Here is a 21772-nt window from a genome sequence, read left to right as displayed (position 1 = left end):
GATTACAAAGGCTTATTGTCTTGGCACTGTGGTATACAGTAAAATAGATCTTTACAAGCTGACGAGGCTGTAATGTCCTATTTTACGTTAATGTATGGACTATAAAATACGTTTTTAAACGGGAAACGCTTTGCTAGAGGGCTCTGGTAATGGTGTTTGAGCCCAGGATGCATTTTATATTTAAGCTCAGTTCATCAAAACAACTAATCGATCTTTGCGTCCTACAAAAATAGATATTATGACAACAAAAAAAACGAAAAGACATGACCCCGAGCTCGGATTGTTTGAAAGTAATGAGATGTGAGTGGTCGCACTTGTCGTGGCTCGTTGGTCTAGGGGTATGATTCTCGCTTAGGGTGCGAGAGGTCCCGGGTTCAAATCCCGGACGAGCCCAACTTTTTGCTGAATGGATTTTTAAAGTAAAAATAGCATACATGTAAGGGCTAAAATTAAGGCAGTTCAGAGAGAAGTGAGCCATCTATCAGAGCTCCAGAAAGGTGCAATGAAAAAACAGGTCCCCAGAAAGTACAGCCAGATGCCCATACCTGAAGCACTACAAACTTCCAAACAACGACTCCAAGCCTTGGCCACACGCCTAAAGAGGTACACGAGTGAAATTGAAGCAAGGCGAATAAACCGGCTGTTCTCAACTCAACTAACTAAAGTGTACTCTCAGTGGCAGAGTAATAACAACAGGGCAGACCCGCCAAGGCTGGAGACTGAACAATACTGGAAAAGCATTATGGGAAAAAGAGGCAACGCACAACAGCGGTGCACAGTGGCTGATGGATCTAAGAGCAGACCACAGTAACCTCCCTGAACAAGAACCAGTAACCATCACAGTGGCAGACATTCAACAAAGAGTCAAGTATGAAAAACTGGACAGCACCAGGGCCTGACATGGTTCACACCTACTGGCTGAAGAAGCTAACAGCACTCCATGAGTGCCTGGCAGCACACATGACCCAGCTGCTAAAGGATGGGACCCACCCTGAATGGCTAACTGAAGGTCAGACAATCCTGATCCAGAAGGATCCCCTGAAGGGAACAGTTCCATCCAACTATCGGCCATAACCTGTCTCCCCACCACATGGAAGCTCATGTCAGGCATCATAGCTGCTAAGATAAGTGGGCACATGGATCAATACATGAGCACAGCATAGAAGGGCATTGGTAAAAAATACCAGAGGAGCAAAACACCAGCTGCTGGTAGATAGAACAGTCGCTCGGGACTGCAGAACCAGGAATACCAATGTGTGCACTGCCTGGATTGATTACAAGAATGCCTATGACTCAATGCCACACATATGGATCATGTAATGCTGTTGATGTATAACATCAACAGGACTCTTAAGAGCCTTCATTGCAAACTCAATGCTGCAGTGGAAGACCACCCTTGAGGCCAACAGCAAGCCAGTTGCACAAGTGTCCATCAAATGTGGCATATACCAAGGAGATGCCATGTCCCCTGTGCTGTTCTGCATAGGTCTGAACCCCCTCAGCCAAATAATCACCAAGACTGGCTATGGATACCGACTCAGGAATGGGTCCACCAACAGTCACCTCCTCTACATGGATGACATCAAGCTGTATGCCAAGAGCGAGCGAGACATTGACTCACTGATCCACATAACCAGGGTCTACAGCAATGACATCGGAATGTCATTCGGACTTAAGAAGTGCCCTACCAGTCAACAGATAATCTGCAGGAATAATAAGCTGGCCAAAGGAAGAGATTCAGACCACAGATGTGAAAACACGAAAGCTCCTGACCATGCATGGAGGGTTCCACCCTAAATCCAGCACCCTGAGACTGTACACTAAGTGCAAGGAAGGAGGCAGAGGACTAGTGAGTGTCAAAACCACTATCCAGGATGAAACATCCAACATCCTTGAATACATCAGGAAGATGGCCTCAACGGACGAAGTGCTCGGTGAATGTCTCGGGCAGTGGAAAACAAATCATGTGGTGATGGAAGAACCATCATGGGAAGAAAAGCCCCTCCATGGGATGTACCACCGACAGATAACTGAAGTGGCTGATATCGAGAAATCCTACCAATGGCTAGAAAGGGCTGGACTGAAAGACAGCACAGAGGCACTGATCGTAGCTGCACAGGAGCAGGCCTTGAGCACCAGAGCAATAGAGGCCCAGATCTACCATACAAGACAAGACCCCAGGTGTAGACTGTGCAATAAGGCCCCTGAGACAATCCAGCACATAACTGCAGGGTGTAAGATGATGGCAGGGAAAGCTTACAAGTAGCATCATAACCAAGTGGCTGGTAGAGTGTACAGGAACATCTGTGCGGTGTACAGACTAGAAGCCCCGAGGTCAAGGTGGGAAACACCTCTGAAGGTGGTAGAGAATAACCGAGCTAAGATCCTGTGGGACTTCCAGATCCAGACCGACAAAATGGTAATGGCAAACCAGCCGGACATTGTGGTGATGGACAAACAGCAGAGGAAAGCCGTTATGGTTGACATCGCAATACCAAGCGATTGCAACATCAGCTAAAAGGAACATGAGAAACTGGAGAAATACCAAGGCCCGAAAGAAGAACTTGAGAAGGCCTGGAAAGTGAAGGCAACAGTGGGTCCGTGGTCATCGGAGCACTCGGGGCAGTAACCCCCAAACTGGAAGAGTGGCTACAGCAGATCCCAGGACAAACCTCAGACATCTCGGTCCAGAAGAGTGCAGTCCTAGGAACAGCCAAGATACTGGGCGAGGGGACAATTGTTTTTATTATATATATATATATATATATATACACACATACATATATATATATATATGAAGTTATTTTCATATTACATTTTTACCCCAACATAGCAATGCTAAAACCGCTCACTTAAAATCATTATTTCTCTCTGTTATTAATATATAACTGGGACAGCTTATAATAATTATATTGACAGTGACAGCTAACTACCCATAAAATAAAATGGTAATAATTCAAAGAACATACAAGAATAATCCAATTTGCAAATGTTACCAATAAATTTATTAAGTAGTAGGAATATTCTTTTTAAAAATGCAAAAATTACAAATAAACCTGTACAGTTATGTGTTCACAGTTTAACGCGTTCCCTTTGAATTGCCAACAACTGGATTAAAAAGGTTTAAAATGGTTTATTAAAGACAACATCATAGAAATGTTTAATAGAGTATCAAAATCATGCTTAATAAAAACCTTTAATTGCATTTTTTTACTTTAATAATCAATTATAATATATGACAACTTGCATGTGCAGAGATACAAAAACATATACAAGCAAAAGAAAAAAGGTATCAAGGAGGAAATGCAGATCAGTTGAACTGCTACATTCGCCATGTGTGTTTCTGTACAACCTAAGACACCTGCTTTAAGGTTTCTGATCCATCTGCAAATCTTTGAGCAGAAAACAAACTGGTGCGATTTTAAATGTTTGGCTTTGTAAATGATATTCAGTATACTGTATTAATATACATATATATATAGATTTATATAGATAAAGTGCACATTTGTAGATGTACAAAGACGCTATTTAAACTATTTTGTTCTCCAGAAGGTGTAAAAAATTGTGCTCTATGATTAAGATGGCATTTAGCAAAACATTTGCTATCATATGACCTATTATCAAAATTAAATGGGATTACTGAGTTTTTTTTTTACTTTTAAAGCACTTACTGTATTCTGTACAGTGGACTGAAACACATCCGCTCCTATAATGCCAGAATTTAAGAGCAAATTTCCCTGCTTTGAACCTTGCATTTTTTTCTTTCTAAAAATGTTATACAAAAAAGAAGGCTACCACGGTGTCACATCACAAACCAAAACGGATATATATCCAAAACGGATGTATATATATATATATATATATATATATGTATATATATATATATATATATATATATATATATATATATGTATATATATATATATATATACATATATATACATATACATATATATACATATACATATACATATATATACATATACATATATATATACATATATATATATATATATATATATATACATATACATACATATATATATATATATATATATATATATATATACATATATATATATATATATACATATATATATATATATATATATATATATACATACATATACATACATATACATACATATACATACATATATATATATATATATATATATATATATATATATATATATATATATATATACATACATACATACATACATACATACATACATACATACATACATATATATATATATATATATATATATATATATATATATATATATATATATATATATATATATATATATATATATATATATACATATACATACATATACATACATATATATATATATATATATATATATATATATATATATATATATATATATATATACATATACATACATATATATATATATATATATATATATATATATATATATATATATATATATATATGAATACATGATACATTATATTTCTTCTACCCTTTAATCAACTGAGTGGTGTATTTTTCTCACTCGCATGATAATGCCCCTGTGTAGCAACTTTCACATTTCTAAATTAAAACGTTAATTAAAAAGAAATTCACTCTGACAACGATTGAGACCCACAGCCCACTTTTCCGCACCCGAAAGCACACAAGACCAAAATTGAGCTCCTTCTGATAAGCGCACGTGATGTGCTGCATTTGCATGTCCAAGAAAAAAGCAAGCTTTGGCTACCTGTCATCACTTCATGATGTAAGCAAATAGAGGCAGATGAGCTGTGTGGTGTTTTAATGTGGCCCATGAAGGAGGAGTTAGCGTTACATTACATACATACATGTGAGTATGTATGTATGTTTGTGTATTTTTATATATATTTTATATATATATATATATATATATATATATATATATATATATATATATATACACAATGCACAGTGGGTGTGATATGATACATTCTGAAAAGATTCACATTTTATTGGCCTAACTAGTTAATGATATGAGCATGTGTTTAATTTTCACTTAAATGCATGGAGAGAAATGAGATCTGATGTTGCACAAAGATGCTTCCACATAGGTGTTACTGCTCTCAGGCCAGCTGAGATGCTGCAGCCACTTTTAAAAAAAGTGCTTGGACCTTCCACAGCTGATCAGAAATCTGACACAGCAACCTTTTAAAATGACAAAATGAGCTGAGCAGAGTGTAGCAAGTTGACGCCAGCTCTTACTCCGGCTAACAAGGGGTCCAAACGTGCACCCTGAGAAACATTTCCCCACTTCCTGTCAGAGTCCACTGTGCCAGCTATTTTCACCTTGTCAAGTCTCGGTGGTAGAGTCCAACCATCAAGCTGGCACAGTTTCTTTCAAGTTGCCCAGTGGAGGGCTTCACACCAGGAGGTGGCGTTTCTTGTGCAAAGCCAGGTGGTCGGAGCGGGAGAAACTGCGTTCACAGTCGGGACACTGGAAAGGTTTCAGTCCTGTGTGCTTGCGGAAGTGCCTCGTCAACTCGTCTGATCGGGCAAACTTCCATGTGCAGCCTTCCCACGTGCACTTGTAGGGTTTCTCCCCTGTACAGAGCAGAAATAAGACCAGGCTTGTAAAAGAAGAAAAAGAGATACTAAAAATGATTATAGCAAAAATGTGTTTGGGAGAGCTTGGCTTGTTCCCCTGAAGTGAGGCCTCTCACCTGTGTGTGTCCGACGATGTGCTTTGAGGTGGGAGCTTTTGGTGTATACTTTGTTGCAGCCGGAGAAGTCGCAGCGGTGAATTCGCCGCCTCTTCAGAGGGTCAGGAGAGTCGGCGGGGAGGGGATGCTTTGGGCCTGGGTGAACTATTACTGATGGGTTGTTGCACCTTAAAAGGGACACAGAGAAGAGAAACAGATTGACACTAGTTGCTTTATCAGGCTTTGTGTGGTTTGACCACCAGAGGGCGCCATAGCTCTCTTTCGCCATGTCACAGTATTAAACAAGTTTAATTTGCCTAGAACTATTCTCCTGTGCAACAACTTCTACCTGTCAGGATAGAAGTAAAAAAAAACCCTTCCACCTTTTCCCAGTCTGCCATGCCTTTGCTTTGTCCTGTCACCTCTGTGATCTTTGGCATTTGTGAATCCACCATTCAGCAATTCATTCACTAAAATGTGATGCAAGTGGTCACATGCATAGAAAAAAAACTGTAAGTAGAGGACAGCTTTGCAGCATCCTTGAGCCCAGAAATGCTGACTGGCTTCAACATCCCTGCATACTGTGTCTGAATGATGTGTGTATAAACTAAGCTAATCTATATAAATCTAACTTTAGTTCATCAAACAATGTCAGAGAAGAGAACAAAAGCAAACAGAGAAAGGAGAGAATGACTCAATAGAAAAAAAAATTTAAAAAGAGGTATCTTTCTTTTTTTCTGTCCTGAAAGTCAGAGTGTGTGTATGTGTGTGTGTGTCTAAATGGCAGTTAAGAGCAGGTGTCAAGTGTTGAAATATGAATCAATTCTATGAAAAAGGAATGTGCAGAAATTCCCCCACAACACACACTTAAATACACACCGGCCAACCCATCATTATTATACACACACAAGCTCCCCTGACCTATTAAGTGTTTGGTTACAGTGTATGATACACAGCATGTGTGTGTGTTTTCAGCAAAGAGTTGTTGACAGATAAAAGTCACACCCAGCTGTCTTTTTTTTTTTTCTTCATGAGGATCCCTTTTATTTCACGGTTGGCATGGTGACAAGAAAGGCCAGTGAAGGCAACCACCCTGCCGACAACAGAAAAGAATAGGGTGGATTCAACTTACATATACACACACACAAACACACAAACACACACACACACACACACACACACACACATTCACAAAAGCAGGTAAGAACTACTTCAAGAGCTCGACTATTACATGTGCAACCAACCTGCAATTATTTCTTTGAGGAGAAGCCTTCATTTTGGAGAAAACAGAGAAGACATTGAGATGAAGAGCAGGAGGAAGAGATGAGGGAAGAGGAGGAATACAACACAGGAAAAGATAAATAGATAGAAAGAGGCGGAAAGATCAAGATGGTTGTCAGAAACTTAAATTATGTTCAAAAGGCTGCTAAGGAAAAAAAGGTAATCAGCTTCTAGTGGAAGATGCCACAGACGAATGACAGACTAACACTCCCCATGTACAGTATGTACAGTGTTTTCTGTTTTTACATGGTCATATGTTATATGGATGTCTATATTTGTATATGAAGACATTCTTAACCACTATTGAACATTTTTCCAATTTTGAGGCAGTATACTGAGAGAGCTGACAGGAAATGTAGATTATTATCACTGTGGCTCAATCCTGAGAACACAAGATGACATTCTGAACCTTCTTCCCAAGTGACTTAGGACAAAAAAGCCAACTACAAGTTGTTTACAGTCACCGCCATCATGTCAAACATTGATTGATCGGCTTTTCTTTTTTAATTTTATTATTTTACATCATTTTTTTTAGTTGAGGTGAAATAAAAAGGCCGGAGTTTCTCTTATTTCTGTAAACTGAACAGATTTAAACTCTTAACTATGAGCACATATGAGACAGCTTCCCCAGTGACAGTAAGAGAAAGATAAGCTCTGTTATGTTCAGGAATTCACTCATTTATTTGATAAGTGGATAAGCTGTTTTTTTCTCAAACAAGATCATTTAACTTTAAGTCTCCATCATCATTTCTTCTTTTTTTTCTCCACAGGATTAAAAATGAGATCTTTGTAGCACACTCATCAGTCCCTGTGTTATGAAACTTATATCTGGGACTGCACCTGACTTTGAACAGCTCTTGTCATGGGTCCAGCTGAAACAGAGTCTCTGACCACCACTTCCATGAAAGCTAAAGGAGAAGCACACAGCAGCATGCCTTGCGGCTTGTGAAACTTCTGCGGCTTCTCTTAAAACTTCTCAGCTCTGCGTGTCTGTGCTACTCACTCGTACTCTGGTGTCATCCGGATGACTGATGATGTCTTCTCGAGGCTGCTGTTGGAGTCACGAGAGAGGTCCGGATGGCGCTCCTTTGTGAAGATATCTGGCGCTGCCATGAAGTTAAGAGTATAAGTTTTTAGACCAATCTGCATTTTATCTTCTAAACTTTAGTCTTAGTATTTTCTGTCTTTAATTGACTAAATAATTCCATCTGTGGCCATTACACACATTGATAAAAGCTGGTAGTTACTCAAGTTTCAATAATACAAAGTTCAATAATTCAGAGACCTAGTTGTCCACAGAATACAGAACCAGAATGAGGCATACTTCCTATGAAAATCTGCTGAAAGTGTTATTCTAAAAACAAAAGAGAAATGTGCTTCCTGATTGCTGTATAAACTAAAGAGGTTGATATATTTATATTTATATTTCTTCTTGGAATTTTATCTTTACTTTTAAACTGATTTCTTTTCATTATTATTTTTAAAATCAAGTTTATTATTAATTTTGCATGATTCAAATACTCTGTAATCTTTTTACATCTTTTAGTAGCACAAGTGTACTTTAACCATTTCAACCCCTGTGCCTATTTTTTAGGCCTCTCCTCAAAAAATTGCATATCCATAATAAACTGAGTATATTGCTGCAACCACAAGATCTATTTCAGTACTTTTTGAGTCATTGTAAAGGAAACACTTGGGAGATTAATTAATATGTGCAAATATCAGTATATGTGTTACTGGGGAAGAACAAATGAACATGGCACATAGCACTAATGAAAAAATTTACAGGCTTGCCTGAAGAAAAATGTGCATTATGTGAACATAATGTCTGCAAAAGCCAACTCTGATAAAGTGAAGCAGAAAAAGTAATAGAGAGGCTTTAGTGCAGACAGCTGAGGTGAAGTCGGTGAAGTTGAGGCGGCCACTTTGCCACAGTTTGGCACCATCTGTCCTCAAGGTACCCACATGTTAATAAACATTAAGCTGCTCTGATTTATGTATTTTTATGGGGGGGTCTGCTTAAACCCAAATTTAATGATAACAGTGTCATTCAGTGAACAACACAATAAAAGTTCACATATAATAAGACAAGGGTGGTGGTCCATTCAAAGGGCCAGGTTGAACTCTAGCTGTAGCTCTGTTCATGTAACCAAGGAGAACACATGGTGTTCCCCGTTTGTAGAGCTCAAGTTAAATTTTGAAGAGCCTATATTGTGTCACTATAAAAATTTTTAAAATTGTATGTTGTGGCTTTTTGTACTTTAATGTTTCTTATAGATCACATCGCTGCAGCACCTCAGTTTCTTTTAGTCCCCACCTCTTTAATGTTCCTGCCGCAAAATGCCCAGTCTACTCTGAATGGTCAGGTAGTTCAGAATCAATGTCTTTTGTGGGAGATAATGACTTTATCTGTTGGGCTTTGCAGCTTTGCAAACCTTCCACATGTACAAAATGTAAGATAACATACTGACCAAAAGGAAAAACCCCAGAAAGAATTGGATGTGTCTTTACATGAACAAACCAATTCAGTAAACAGGTCTTACCTGGCTTGTGCTCTCTACTTCGGTCGTCGTCCCCAGCAACAGGTTGGCTCCTTATTATCTGCAGGGAAATAGGCGAGGGGTAGAGGACAGGCACAGGCACCACAACTCCTGGGGTCTGGAACATAGGAGCCACCTCGATGGGGTAATGCAAACTGTCCCCCCACGACAGGGTGCGGGGGGACGAAGAGTGTTGCAGAGAGTGTGGAGGTGAGGAGCGGGTGGGTGAGCTGTTTGGAGTGTACGGGGAGCTGGAAGGGGAGGTGGAGGAACAAGGAGGGGATGAAGAGGAGGAGAAAGAAGGGGGGCGCTTGCTAAGTGACAGATCCACAGGCTCCAGCTGGGTCTGTGATGTGTTGCTGGGGGTGTGAGTCGGAGGGAAGATGGGCATCTGGTAGTAGTGAGCGGGAGGGGGAAAGATCACACCATAGCGCTCTGGGGTTTTCACCAAGTAGAAGGACTGAAGAGAAGAAAGAGAGGATACAGGAGAAGGAAGCAGGGAAAGAGGACAAAAGAACAGAGTTAAACATTTCCGTTCTGCCTTGAATAACATGAAAAACAAGTTTCAGCCTTACAAACAACTACAACCAGCCAAAAAAATTATATAAACGCTTTGTTTATGGGAAGGTAACTGTTATGTGTCAGAGTATCGTGTGTGTGTGTGTGTGTGTGTGTGTGTGCATTAGCCCGTTGCCTGGCAGTGTGTATAACCATTGTATGCAAATGTCCACTGTATAGCAGTCTGTTTGTCCAGGAAGAGTAGGAATGTGAGAACCAGTCTGTCTAGACACGTAGCAGGAGAGTGTGTAAGTTGTTTGCATCTGCCTGTGTATTTATCTGAGGGAGGGAGGAGGATGGAAGGGTGTGAAAGGGGCATCAACAACTTGTTCAGGCATGATGGGAGCACACTAAAACAAATTCACAAGCACCCAAAGCCACACTGCCACAAAATCACTGGTCTTACCGTTTCCATGTCTGTCTTCAGAGGGTAATCATACATCAGCATGGCTGCCCAGGCCAGGCTCCTACAAAAGCAAACACACACAACCATCAGCACACACACAAACCACATGCAGGAGTCACTTATGAAAGAGCAAATCACCTTATCTGATAACTGTAACCCCCTCCTCTGAACCTAGCTTCATCTCTATCTGATGCACTGCAAACTTTTCCCGGATGCTTTCTTCCCTCTTCAGCTCTGGTGAATGTAAAATGCATCCATACCAGCGTGAATGCCAGCATAGCTTCTAGAGTTACAACTAAAGTATATATATTAAAAAAAAAAAAGTATGTTGTTTGTTTAGGAAAAAGTCCTGCAACCTGATTTTAAGTAAAAGAGCCAAAACAACCCTGCAGTAAGACATTACAACTTACTTCAGCTCCATGTCTGCAAACCAAGAGAAAAAAATGTCATTCTGAAGAAAATCAAGTCCTTTAACAGCTCAGTAATGTTTCTCAAATTAGTGATCGGGGCCCGAAAAGAGGTCAAAAGATCAATCAAAGGGGTCATAAGATGATTAATGAGGTCAGCACAAAGGAAAAACATTAAATCAGTGTGGATAAAATTCTCAGGCTTTTCTCTGACCTATGTCTTCTTTTTTTGACATGACGAGGAGCCTCAATGAGAAAATACACTAGTTATCAGTCAAGTAAGAAAAAGAAACTATTTAAAAAATTCACACACACAACACATCTTACACAGGGATAAATGTCATAGAAAGTAGAAAGATCAAGCTGTTGTCGAGAAAGATAACTGCAAAGTGTGTGTGTGCACATGATCAACCTCTCCATGAAATGTCTTCAGAAAATGACTTTAAACATATTTTTGTTAGATTTTCTACATCCTGTCCTCAGTTTACAGTGTGGACATTGTTTGAAGATGTTCAGTACTTCGGAAATTTTCTATTCGACTTCAGGGTGCATTGTTTTCTAATTCCAGGTGTGATGTGGCGAGAAACTTCCCGGTGTCAAACAAGATAGTGAAACTTCACACCTCAAACATGCTGACACACACACACACACACACACAAACTTACCACCTACTGAGACCTGTCAAGTATGTGGATAAAACGGTGTGAGGTTTCAAAGGTGGGTCCAGTTACCTTGGCTTTGAATGGCCAGGTGCTGTTGGGTTGACTGTTTGTACTTAAATAAGGGTGTTTATGAGCGTTATTGTGTGTTTGTTTGTTCACTGAAGCATTAAGGCAACATGAACTGTCAAAGAATTTACCCTGAGGGAGCCTGTGTTTGTGTGTGACCTGTTTAAAGTCCACAGTCTGGAGACAAGTTAGCCTTTAATTATTAACAAATGGGGAAGAACACAGGCTATCACGCCCTAGCGCTCACATACGGGAAGGCACACACACACACACACACACACACACACACACACCGATATAAAACCCGGTTCCAGATGAGGAGCAGACCAATAGAAGAGCAGGATGCTAGCTGGCTGGGTCAGGAAGGGTATAAATATGACGGCTGAAGCCTCACCCTTTACCCGGCTCCAAAGCAACAAAGAGCTTTCGGTCAGGTGGGACGTTCGTGTGTGTGTGTGAGTGTGTGTGTGTGTTTTGAGGGTGTGTTTCCTAATACGGGTTTGAATTGTACTACAGTTCAACTAGAGGTCAAACGATTGTCCTATTGTGGCTGTGAATCATACACTGAGCTGACAATATGAGCCAGTATGAAGCACAAATAGATCATGAGACAGGAAAAGGAGAAAGGAAGCAGCTTACAGGTACTTTCACTACAAAAACAAGACATTCAAAATGTCCAAAAGTCAGTTTCGGGTGTGTTAAACCAGCAACTTTTTGTGGAAGTTCCCAAAACTTGCAGCTATAACGGTCCTTACTCCTAAAAACAAGGTGTCATCAATGGAAACCACCAGAAACCATAAATGTCAGAAAACTGAAACTATACCTACAGGTGTCCACAATCAAAACATCAGCACTCATTTTTGTCTGAGCAAGAATTCAAACTAACCAGATATTAAATAGCAATTTGTTTTAGTATGTTTAGAAAACAGAATTACAGGAGCACATTAAATGCTACTGAATGCATTGGGTAATAAAAATAACTCCTCTGTGCCATGAAAGCTGGTTTAATTAGGTGGAATAATAATCCTGAATAAAATCCTTTTAAGGGAAAAGTGATTAATGTAGTTATTAAAGTTGCTTCACCCTTGTATAATGTGAAATAAATTATCTAACAGATGTCTGAATGCTGCTTATTAATGGTGCTAACATATGTTTTTGGAAATATGGAAGAAAATAAGAAATTTATTCAATACCCTTTTTATTTTTTATTTCCCTTTTTATTTCCCTGTGGAGAACGACATGAACATTTCTTGTCAACAGTGTGTTATACAATTAAAAAAAAACAAAGCTAAGTCCACATAAACAAATATTTGAATGACACTAAGCCTCCTTCAAGCTCTCTAGTACAGTAAGTGCCAATTATCTTTTGACTTCAGAGTGAGATCAGCTGGAGGGGCTTTCGAAACCCACACGTGTGGATCTATGAACATGCACATATATGTTCACGTGCAGAGGAAATGTTCTTGAAATCCTTTTAGTTAATCTTTCACAAATACTAGAACAGCCAGTAGCCGTCTTCTGAGGTTTAATTCCTCAAAAAACCTCGTGCACAGGCGGGACCATACCATTCCTGCGAGAGGTCACTCATCATACTCGTCTCCTCTGACAGGTCCGTTCATGTGAAGCCAAAATGTGTGTTATTTAAAACACAAAGACAAGTTATTTACGGCCTGGAGCGCTAACTGCTCATCACTGTTTTACGGCGGCTTGGATGATGGTGAGATCTGAGTCAGGTACAGCAGGTACATCACGACTGTGAACGCTTGTATGTGCTGAAATACCAGGAAAGATGTTTTACTTATAGCAACATATTCAGAAGGACTCAGCAGATAGGTTTACTCTTCATTTTTAATTAAGGAAGATGACTCTAACAGCAGACTCCTTTCTCATCTGGCACCTCCTCTTTAGCCGTGTTCGTTGCACATATATGGTAAATAAGAAGCCATGATCGAGTTGCTGAGGAGTATTTTTCTCCTTGTGCACCAGTGGGTGTGTGTTTGTGCATGTCTGCAAATATTGTCTTTCTAGGTCAGTAGAGCTACTGTGTACTCAACCCCAACCCACTCAGCAAACACTTCCTATATCCCTCCCTCTCCTTTCTCCACCCTCAAGACTCCAGATCTTCTCCAACACCTCCTCCTCACCCGCTTCCTCATGTCTCTACTAGTGTATTTACCTGAAGCACACAGCACCCCCCACAACTCTTCTTCTTCTCCTTCTTATTCTCTCCCACTCTATGAATGATATAAAACAACATGAGCAAGGGGGAAAATATTGTGGCTTGGAGTCTTTGGCTACCGACTCGCCGAGTTTCTGCTAGCTCAACAGAATACACACACTAAATCACTGAAGGGCTAAATTATTACAGACACGCACACATACACACAAATGCTCTAATGGCAACAGGCTGGAGATGATGAGATCACCAGAGAGACCAGAAACCTCCAGACAACAGCTTTGTCCAAGAACATGCCGAAATACACACACACACACACAGTCAAGCCTACACTTCCCTTCTTCTGATTCTGACTTTTCTAAACTTTACAGCCTCTTTCTCTTCATCAGTCTCAACTCATGTTGGTACAGCGCTGTTTTATGTCACGGCTGTCACTTCCACCTGAAATTGCTAAACTCCAACAGGGGCAACATTGCTTCACTGTTTGAAGTCTGGAACTTATTGCACACAATGCAGCTTGACTCACACTTCGCTGTTAGTGGTAATCTGAGCTAATGGCGTGACTCCTCCAGGTGGCGAGCTAATATTCCAGTGTTTGACTTTTTGGGAGCTCTCCTCTAGTATCTTATTGCTCCACAGTTCCTCTCTTACACCTTACTCATACACATTTGCTCTACCTTTAAACCTCTCACCCCTAAACTGCTCCCTGATCTCAACCCCTTACTTCACCTCTTGCTCCTGACTCCCTTAATAGCATATGTTCTGCTGACTCCTCTCACTTTAGGGCCCCAATGCAGACCCCCCCAATCTTCTTATTTTGGCTTCCTGTTCCTTCATGAACTCCCTAGCCCACTCCTCCATCCATACACACACATACATACTTACACACACATGTACAGGCACACACATGTACAGGCACATAGTCCCTCTCAGCTCCTCTCCAGAAGACGGTGGGGCTGCAGGCCTGCAGACCTCAGGGGAATCCAGAGGGGGCCATCAGCAGGGGAGAGGAAACAGGATCCATCATCTCACACACTCACACACACACACACACAGAGACACATCCACACACAAAAGTTGGATACACAGGTTTAAAGAAACAGTGGATTTGTCAAACAGTGACAAAGGCAAACACATGTGCACACACCTCGAGTCAAACTTGTCAAAGGGAGCAGCGTTTTGATGTTTTCCAGACAAGCGAGGACAGCAGGAAGGAGGGAGGGAGCAGAGCCGGGAGAGGAGAAAGAGAGAGAGAAGCGGAAGTCCTGAGTTCAGCCTGACTGTTATTATTTCCAAACTGCGTGATGGGTTGGGGGGCGTAAAGGAGAGGAGGAGGAAGAGAAGAGTGAAGCCAAAAGGGGGGTGGTGGTGGGGGGGGGGGTGGGGGGGTGCTGCAACAGGGGGCCTGTGGTTTCCTGTCTGCCCCCCCCCCCCCCACACTGCACCTCCCCACTCGGAGAATAAGGAGAAGAGTTTGGAGGGGGGGGGGGGGGGGGGGGGGGGGGCTTTGGATTTGGAAGGAGAGAGGGCAAAGAAAACAGTCACTGTGACCAAACTATGTCAGAATGGAAGTGGAAACAACAAGCTGAGACAGAAATGGGGAAGAAAATGAAGTGGGTTTCAACCGAAATATGACAAAACTTCAATGAACCTCACAAATCGAGGGGGGGGAGGGTTACTCGCAGTGGCTTAATCCAGTGGTTAGGAGATGCACACACAAACAGCTGAGCATGTGCGTGTCTCAAAAACATAAATTTAAGTGTGCTTGTGTGTGCTGGTACGAGTTAAGTTGTGTAACTACCTTCAGCTTTTTAGGTTTTTGGCTATCTGTGGATCAGAGTATCCTCCCTTAACTTCTAATGGAGAACCACCAACTATTGAGCATCCCTGAGCTTAATGTTTAGCCCTAATGTTCCCTAGGACATGCCCTTTGAGCAGTGTGTGTGTGTGTGCATTTGTTCCACTAGATAACATCAGCATGTTGATTCAGGAAAGGAGGCGTAGGGATGGGTGGAGTATTTGGGGCGTGTGGGTGTGCATTTGTGCGTATGTGTGTGCCGCCCTCATGTTGGACAAATAAGAAATCCCTTTTAAAAAAGGAGGTATAAAAAGGACAAGAAACTCATCTTTCTTTCTTTTTTTTTTTGGTGTTTTGCGAGTAAAGAATGAATTTAAAACAAAGAGGCTGAGAGAAGAAGAGAGGGATGTTGCCCTCATTCCACCCGTCTACCCCCCACATCTCTCTCTCCTCCCTTCTTTCTACTCCTCCTCCCTTCTTTCTCTGGGCTCTAAACAGGATAAGGGCTTCATATGCCAAGTGGAATGTGTGACGCAAGCCTCAGCCTTGAAACAAAGCACAGGAAACAGGGAGAGACAGAAACACACACACACACACTAATGCAGGGAAAGAGACGTGTATTGTAAAAGATACAGTGAGACTGGAGGACGGAGAGAAAAGCTCAGGTGTGATGGAGTGTTTAAATCTGTTGCGCTCTGCCTCACACACACACACACGTTTCACACATTTTCGTTGCTGTGTGCACTGCAGCCTATCATTATCTCTCACTCTCACACTACTACTCGATCCTACATCAGCTTTAAGTTTTACGACTACCAGCCTGTCTGACCTCAAAAGATCAGAATTGCCACGGTAATTATGCAAATCAGCCATTTCATTTACCTGATCGCAGCTTCTCAACGTAAAAAATACTCTTTAAGATTTAAATGTGTAATAAAAACAAAAAAATCTGATGAGCGTTTTTCTTCCTTTAACAGACTAGTTAAAGAGCAGGAATCATGGTCAGAGTTTTTGAACCTTAAATTATTCCACAGGTTATAATAAAATCTACACATAAATTAACAATAAATCCCACAATCAGAGGTCTCTCAAATGAAGCCACATCCGTTAAAGAACAGCAGCATGTCTTTTTATAGGGCTCTGTCCCTCTGCTGACTTATATTAGGGTTACATAAGTTATCAGCTATTGTTAAGATCATTAGTCATGTCAACCACTATATAAGAAAACTGAACCCCTTTTTAGTCATAAAAATATGGAAATGTATAAACTCCTAAACAGAGTAAACAGTTTATTCCAGGCATTTCTGTTCAATCTACTAATCAATTAACTATATCAAGTACTTAATTACGCACAAGCCGGTTTTTCTCATTCACCTGCGCCCACAGCTAATAAAGATACTACAATCCAACAACCCATCTACAACCACATGTAACTATTAAAGAGCTTTACCGGAGTTCTCAGCAGGAACATCACATGCAGACTTACTTCTCGGATGGAGGCGCGCGGTCTAATCCTGCAGGTCAGTGTGTAGTTTCACAGCTGCCTTGCTGGACGGCACAGGATCCCTCTCAGGGTGAAACTAGATAATTCCGCTGAAAAACTGACGCAGGCGGCGCTCGGCTCTCCGCGGTGTCACTGACATCAGGCTCAGAGGAAAAACAGGCGCCCCGGTGATCGATGGCTCCGCCAAAATTTCCCCGAGTTACGAAACTCCTCTCTGTGTGTGTACGTCTCACGGTGTGTGCGTGCGCCTCTCCGACTTTGTCGTTTAGGAGTTTGCTGCTGCTGTCGTCACATGATCCGCTGTCAGTCCTCCTCATGGGGTCGGACCGCTGGGCGTGACCAGGGCGGGGTGGTCCAGCCCGTGTGAGCGCGTGCGTGTGCATGCGTGTTGCAATTAATTTCACGTGCGGTGGAAGAAGCCAACAGGAAACGCAGTCGTGCAACTTTAGTTACATTTAACCAAAATGAACAAGGCTCATGTGTGAAAGCCAAAACGTGACTTCAGTCCGAAACATGAGAACCGGAAATAGAAGTGGGCTATTGTTTTTCTAAATAAAATAAAAAAACTAAAACAAAACAAACCCTGACATAACACATTAAGAAAGCAGCTCTAAAATTATAGTGATAAACTACTTTTGATGACGTGGATGCCTTATATTTATTATGAAGCTAAAAATTAAATAATTTTGTCATATAAACAACTTTATTTAATATTTATAAATAATATAAAATTGAGAACAGTTTTAAAGTATTACAGATTTTAATCACTCTAGCTCTGAATTCACATAAAAATTAAGCTTTTTGAATGTTAATAAATAAATAAATTGCATTTTTCTGCTAGGCCTTGGTTGTAATGCATCGATTTTACTATGATTTACCATGTTGTTTGTGTGTGTTGTGTATTACACATTTATATATGTAGAAAAAAATAATTGTCTAGTCTTTTAACTAATCCCAACAACTGATTTTATAGTATTTACACAACTAAACAAATAAACAAACAAACAAAATTAGTTAATAAATTAGTACATTTTAGGTTTAAATCAATGCATCACAACCAACACACACCTAAAAATTTGTGTCCAGTTTAGTAGTCTGTCTCTATCTGTTCATTTAATTTTGTTTGCTGATTGGCCATTTAATAAGCTGAATATAATCTGATACCAAAGTTAGTCTGATAAATATCTGTGCATCCAGCTCCTCTTTATATTCTACAGTATACTGTGGATGTTAAATAAGATTCAAAATTACTATTAAAGTATAAAAGTAATGTTCTTAGAAACAGGAATAAGTAGTTTTTGTCTTTTATAATCAACATGTGTGAATTGAAGGAGGAGAACAAATGGGATGTGATGAAGAACAAGCCCTCTTTTTTAACATAGAACTGTAACACTCTTTACAAGAGAGTTGGAAAGATGTCTGTAGAGAATGAGATGTGCCAGATTTTATTTTGATCAGTGTCTTTTAACTTTCTTTTATTATTATTATTATTATTATTATTATTATTATTAGTAGTAGTAGTAGTAGTAGTAGTAGTAGTAGTAGTATTTTTAGTATTATTATTATCATTATCATTATTATTATTATTAACACCTCATTTAGTAACCCCACATAAAGTGATATTACTCAGTTGCCAATGAATCACCAGTGACTGTTGATTTATCTGACATATCCAGAAAAAGATACATTTCAGATATTATTCCTGTGAATTTCAAGCTGAAAGTTAAGTTGACTGATAGATTCGCACTGGTAATTTATTAATACGTTGTGTTACACTGATATTAAACTGTGATCTCATACCATGTGCCTACTTGCCCAAATGTTGGCTTTAACAGATCACAAACAAGTTTTAAAATGAGAAAATGCCACTTTCCTGGCAGCAGGAAGGCCACGCTGTGCCATCCCACCTACAACATTCTTTCTGAACATAAGGGTGTCAGTGACATATGATCATCTGACAGGTGTCTTATATAAGAACTTCTAAGACATTTCCAAATAAACGAAGTTCCTTCTTTACCTTTGGCAAAGAGCCACTGTAAATGGTAAAAACAGTACTCCTTCAGTAATTACACAATGAGCGCTGATATAAAAAATGTGGCATTGTAGCTGAAGTTCCTCAGATTTCAAAGTGTTTTCTTTGCATTTAAAAGTCAGAAAGATAATATTTCTACTTCACATTTCAGCACATTGAAATCCTCGGTGCAGTAATACATGGCAAAATGGCAAAAAGGTTGGAAGCTCCATCCTTCCAACTTCACATTCACACTGCCTTTTACTAGACTCAACCTCAGCCTGTTGGCCCACATGTAACTAAACACATAGAAACTAGTTATGGATCTATAATAATAATAATAACAATAATAATAATAATAATAATAACAACAATAATAATAATAAAACATTATTATTCTTGATATAGTTATAAGAAATATACATAACTGAAGATAACACCAAAATACATTAATAACAAAAAAATACCTAAATAAACAAACAGTGAACACCCAGTGATAATCAAACACCCTCTTCATTTCTGTACCTTGTAACAATAATTTCTGTATACTTTTTTTAAACTGGTTTTTATTTGGACATTCCCTGAACGTCCCCTCCAAACTTTTCCACAGTTTAAGCCCACAAACTGAAATAGAAAAAGTTTTCCTTGTGGTGCCTACCTGAAGTTTACTTAAGTGACAACCCCCTTCCCTTCCAGTGAATAAGTTTTTAATGATTTCTGGTATCTGTATTGCTTTCTTTTGCAAAATGAGTCAAGGATGTTTATGTAGTTATTACCTCAGACGTCTGCACAGTAAATGAGACATGGAAGAACTAATCAACAGTGTGCAGAGTGATTTATGATTCAGTGCCTGCTTTGCTTTATTTAATACTGTGATGCATCTTGAAATTTTGGCTTGTACATGTTTAATTTGGGATTTCTAAAATTTTTTCATCTATTAGCACCTCTAAAATTTTTATTTCTGTTACTTTTTCAATAGTAAGGTTAAATGAAGGTTTAATGATAATTTATTTCTGTCCAACCATGCTTTTACTTTATTCCGTTCACTTTTAATTACTTGTGTTAGAATTGAGTTAGAATTAGCCGAAACAAAAAATGTGTCATTAGCAAATTAAACCATCTGGAATACTTTTGGAACCTTGCATATCATTGATATAAAGTATGAATATATATATATATATATATATATACTAACTAACACTCGGAGGACATCTCTGAAAAACTGTCCAATGCAAATCAAACACTGTATTTGTTTTGTGGGTATTGTATGCACATTTTTTTCTAAAAAGGATTTTGTGATTTCTAATCTTTTCTCTTGATCCTGCCATCATGATATCAAATTCATACCAACATAGACAAGTATCATGTAGACAAAATACATTCAGCTCTAGACGCTATGTGGTAAACTTTGTATAAACTGTCACACACTTTTCTGACCAATATTTTCTGAAGCTTTATCCAAATTCTGCTTTTGTTATCAGAAAATGATCAAACAGGTTATGAAGTGTCCCATTTCATTTTTGTTTTGTGTCACAATGATAAAAAATCAAGTTCACACCCAACAAGGTGGGCAGACATCAGGGAGACATAGAACGTTCACTATAGATTCGTATCTTCAGTTGTGGAATTTCCAGGAGAAGAGTTGTCATGATGTCTTTAAAAGCCACCTTTTAAAAAACTTTCAGCCCTTGGTTTAAATATATATACCTGACATTTTAACACATATGAGGTAGAGAACTCTACTTATGCTTTTTAATTGTGTGTGGGTAAAGAAAGGAGTATTTGGGTTTGTGTGTATATGAGCTCATTCTTAATATCTGGACAAATATGGACATGCAAACCCCATTTTCCACTAGTACCTGCTCAGATCTACTCTTCCCGACTCAGCTCTACTTGGTTTGGATGGTTTTCCATTACAAATAATGACCATCTAATGTGGGAGGGGTCCCTGTAGCAAGGCATCTCAAATGTGATTTCACTGGTATGCAACATAAGCAACACAACAATGGAGGACATTGACCAGATTGCACTTGTTGCTCGGCCTGCAGCTTTTTGTCAGATTCACTCTAAAAGAAAGGATGGAAGCTAACGGTAGCTAACGTTAGGTATGCACGTTTATAATAAAGCACATTGTATAGCGCTGTAATGGGTGCAAGTTGTCGCTATCTGGTAAAAAAGTTTGTCTGATTTGTGTTTCAGAAAATTACCCCTGCAAACTGCCAAGCTGAAAGAAAGTGGCGTTGCCTTCTGGAAAGGAATGACTGACATTCTGCAGCAGCACCTGAGCTGATGGTTGCCGTGGTCTATGTTGTAGTGGTAGAGCTGTAGAACATGCTCAGATGCAGTAATTATTGAGGAAATAATAAACATAATCTCACTGCCTTCTCGTGTATGTATTTCGCTGTGAATACGGACAATAGGTCATACCTTTTGCAGACATTTCCACCTTTATTGGTGAAGGTTATCAAATTTTTGTGACATTAAATGAATACTGTAGAATTCATTTAAACAATATCCTGCTAAACTATTTCTGTTGTTTGTGTTTTTAGATACTCCCTCTGGAAATCTACATTGACCAACATTAAAAAAAGATTTTTGATCTTACTGCCATCACAGCCGTGTAATGTTAGCATTTCAATTTGAAGGAAAGTAGTGATGATATGTTAACTGCATTACACCTGATGGGAGGATTGTCC

At 39.5% G+C, this 21772-nt stretch overlaps 1 protein-coding gene and 1 non-coding gene across 3 annotated transcripts; one reads left to right on the top strand and one right to left on the bottom strand.

The window, feature by feature from the left end:
* The first annotated feature begins 321 nt into the window (after positions 1-321).
* trnap-agg lies at positions 322-393 on the top strand. Its single transcript has one exon. It is a non-coding gene; the product is annotated as a tRNA-Pro (tRNA).
* A 4497-nt stretch (positions 394-4890) lies between these two features.
* On the bottom strand, positions 4891-17346 carry klf3 (Kruppel-like factor 3 (basic)). Of its 2 annotated transcripts, none has more exons than XM_041983606.1 (6): positions 17048-17346; positions 10453-10513; positions 9492-9948; positions 7952-8054; positions 5689-5855; positions 4891-5569 (listed from the first exon to the last, which is right to left on the bottom strand). In XM_041983606.1, exons 2-6 carry the CDS (start codon positions 10492-10494, stop codon positions 5388-5390), a joined length of 951 nt encoding a protein of 316 aa, XP_041839540.1. In that variant the 5' UTR covers positions 10495-10513; positions 17048-17346; the 3' UTR covers positions 4891-5387. The 2 variants fall into 2 exon arrangements, with proteins under 2 accessions (XP_041839540.1, XP_041839539.1); XM_041983605.1 differs by lacking the exon at positions 17048-17346 and adding an exon at positions 14649-15029.
* Between the last annotated feature and the right edge of the window lie 4426 nt (positions 17347-21772).

This window comes from Melanotaenia boesemani, chromosome 4, assembly GCF_017639745.1.
Source record: "Melanotaenia boesemani isolate fMelBoe1 chromosome 4, fMelBoe1.pri, whole genome shotgun sequence".
In the NCBI taxonomy this organism is placed as follows: Eukaryota; Metazoa; Chordata; class Actinopteri; order Atheriniformes; family Melanotaeniidae; genus Melanotaenia; species Melanotaenia boesemani.
Note: the sequence above shows the minus strand (reverse complement) of the source record. Positions and strands in the feature narration are given on the sequence as shown.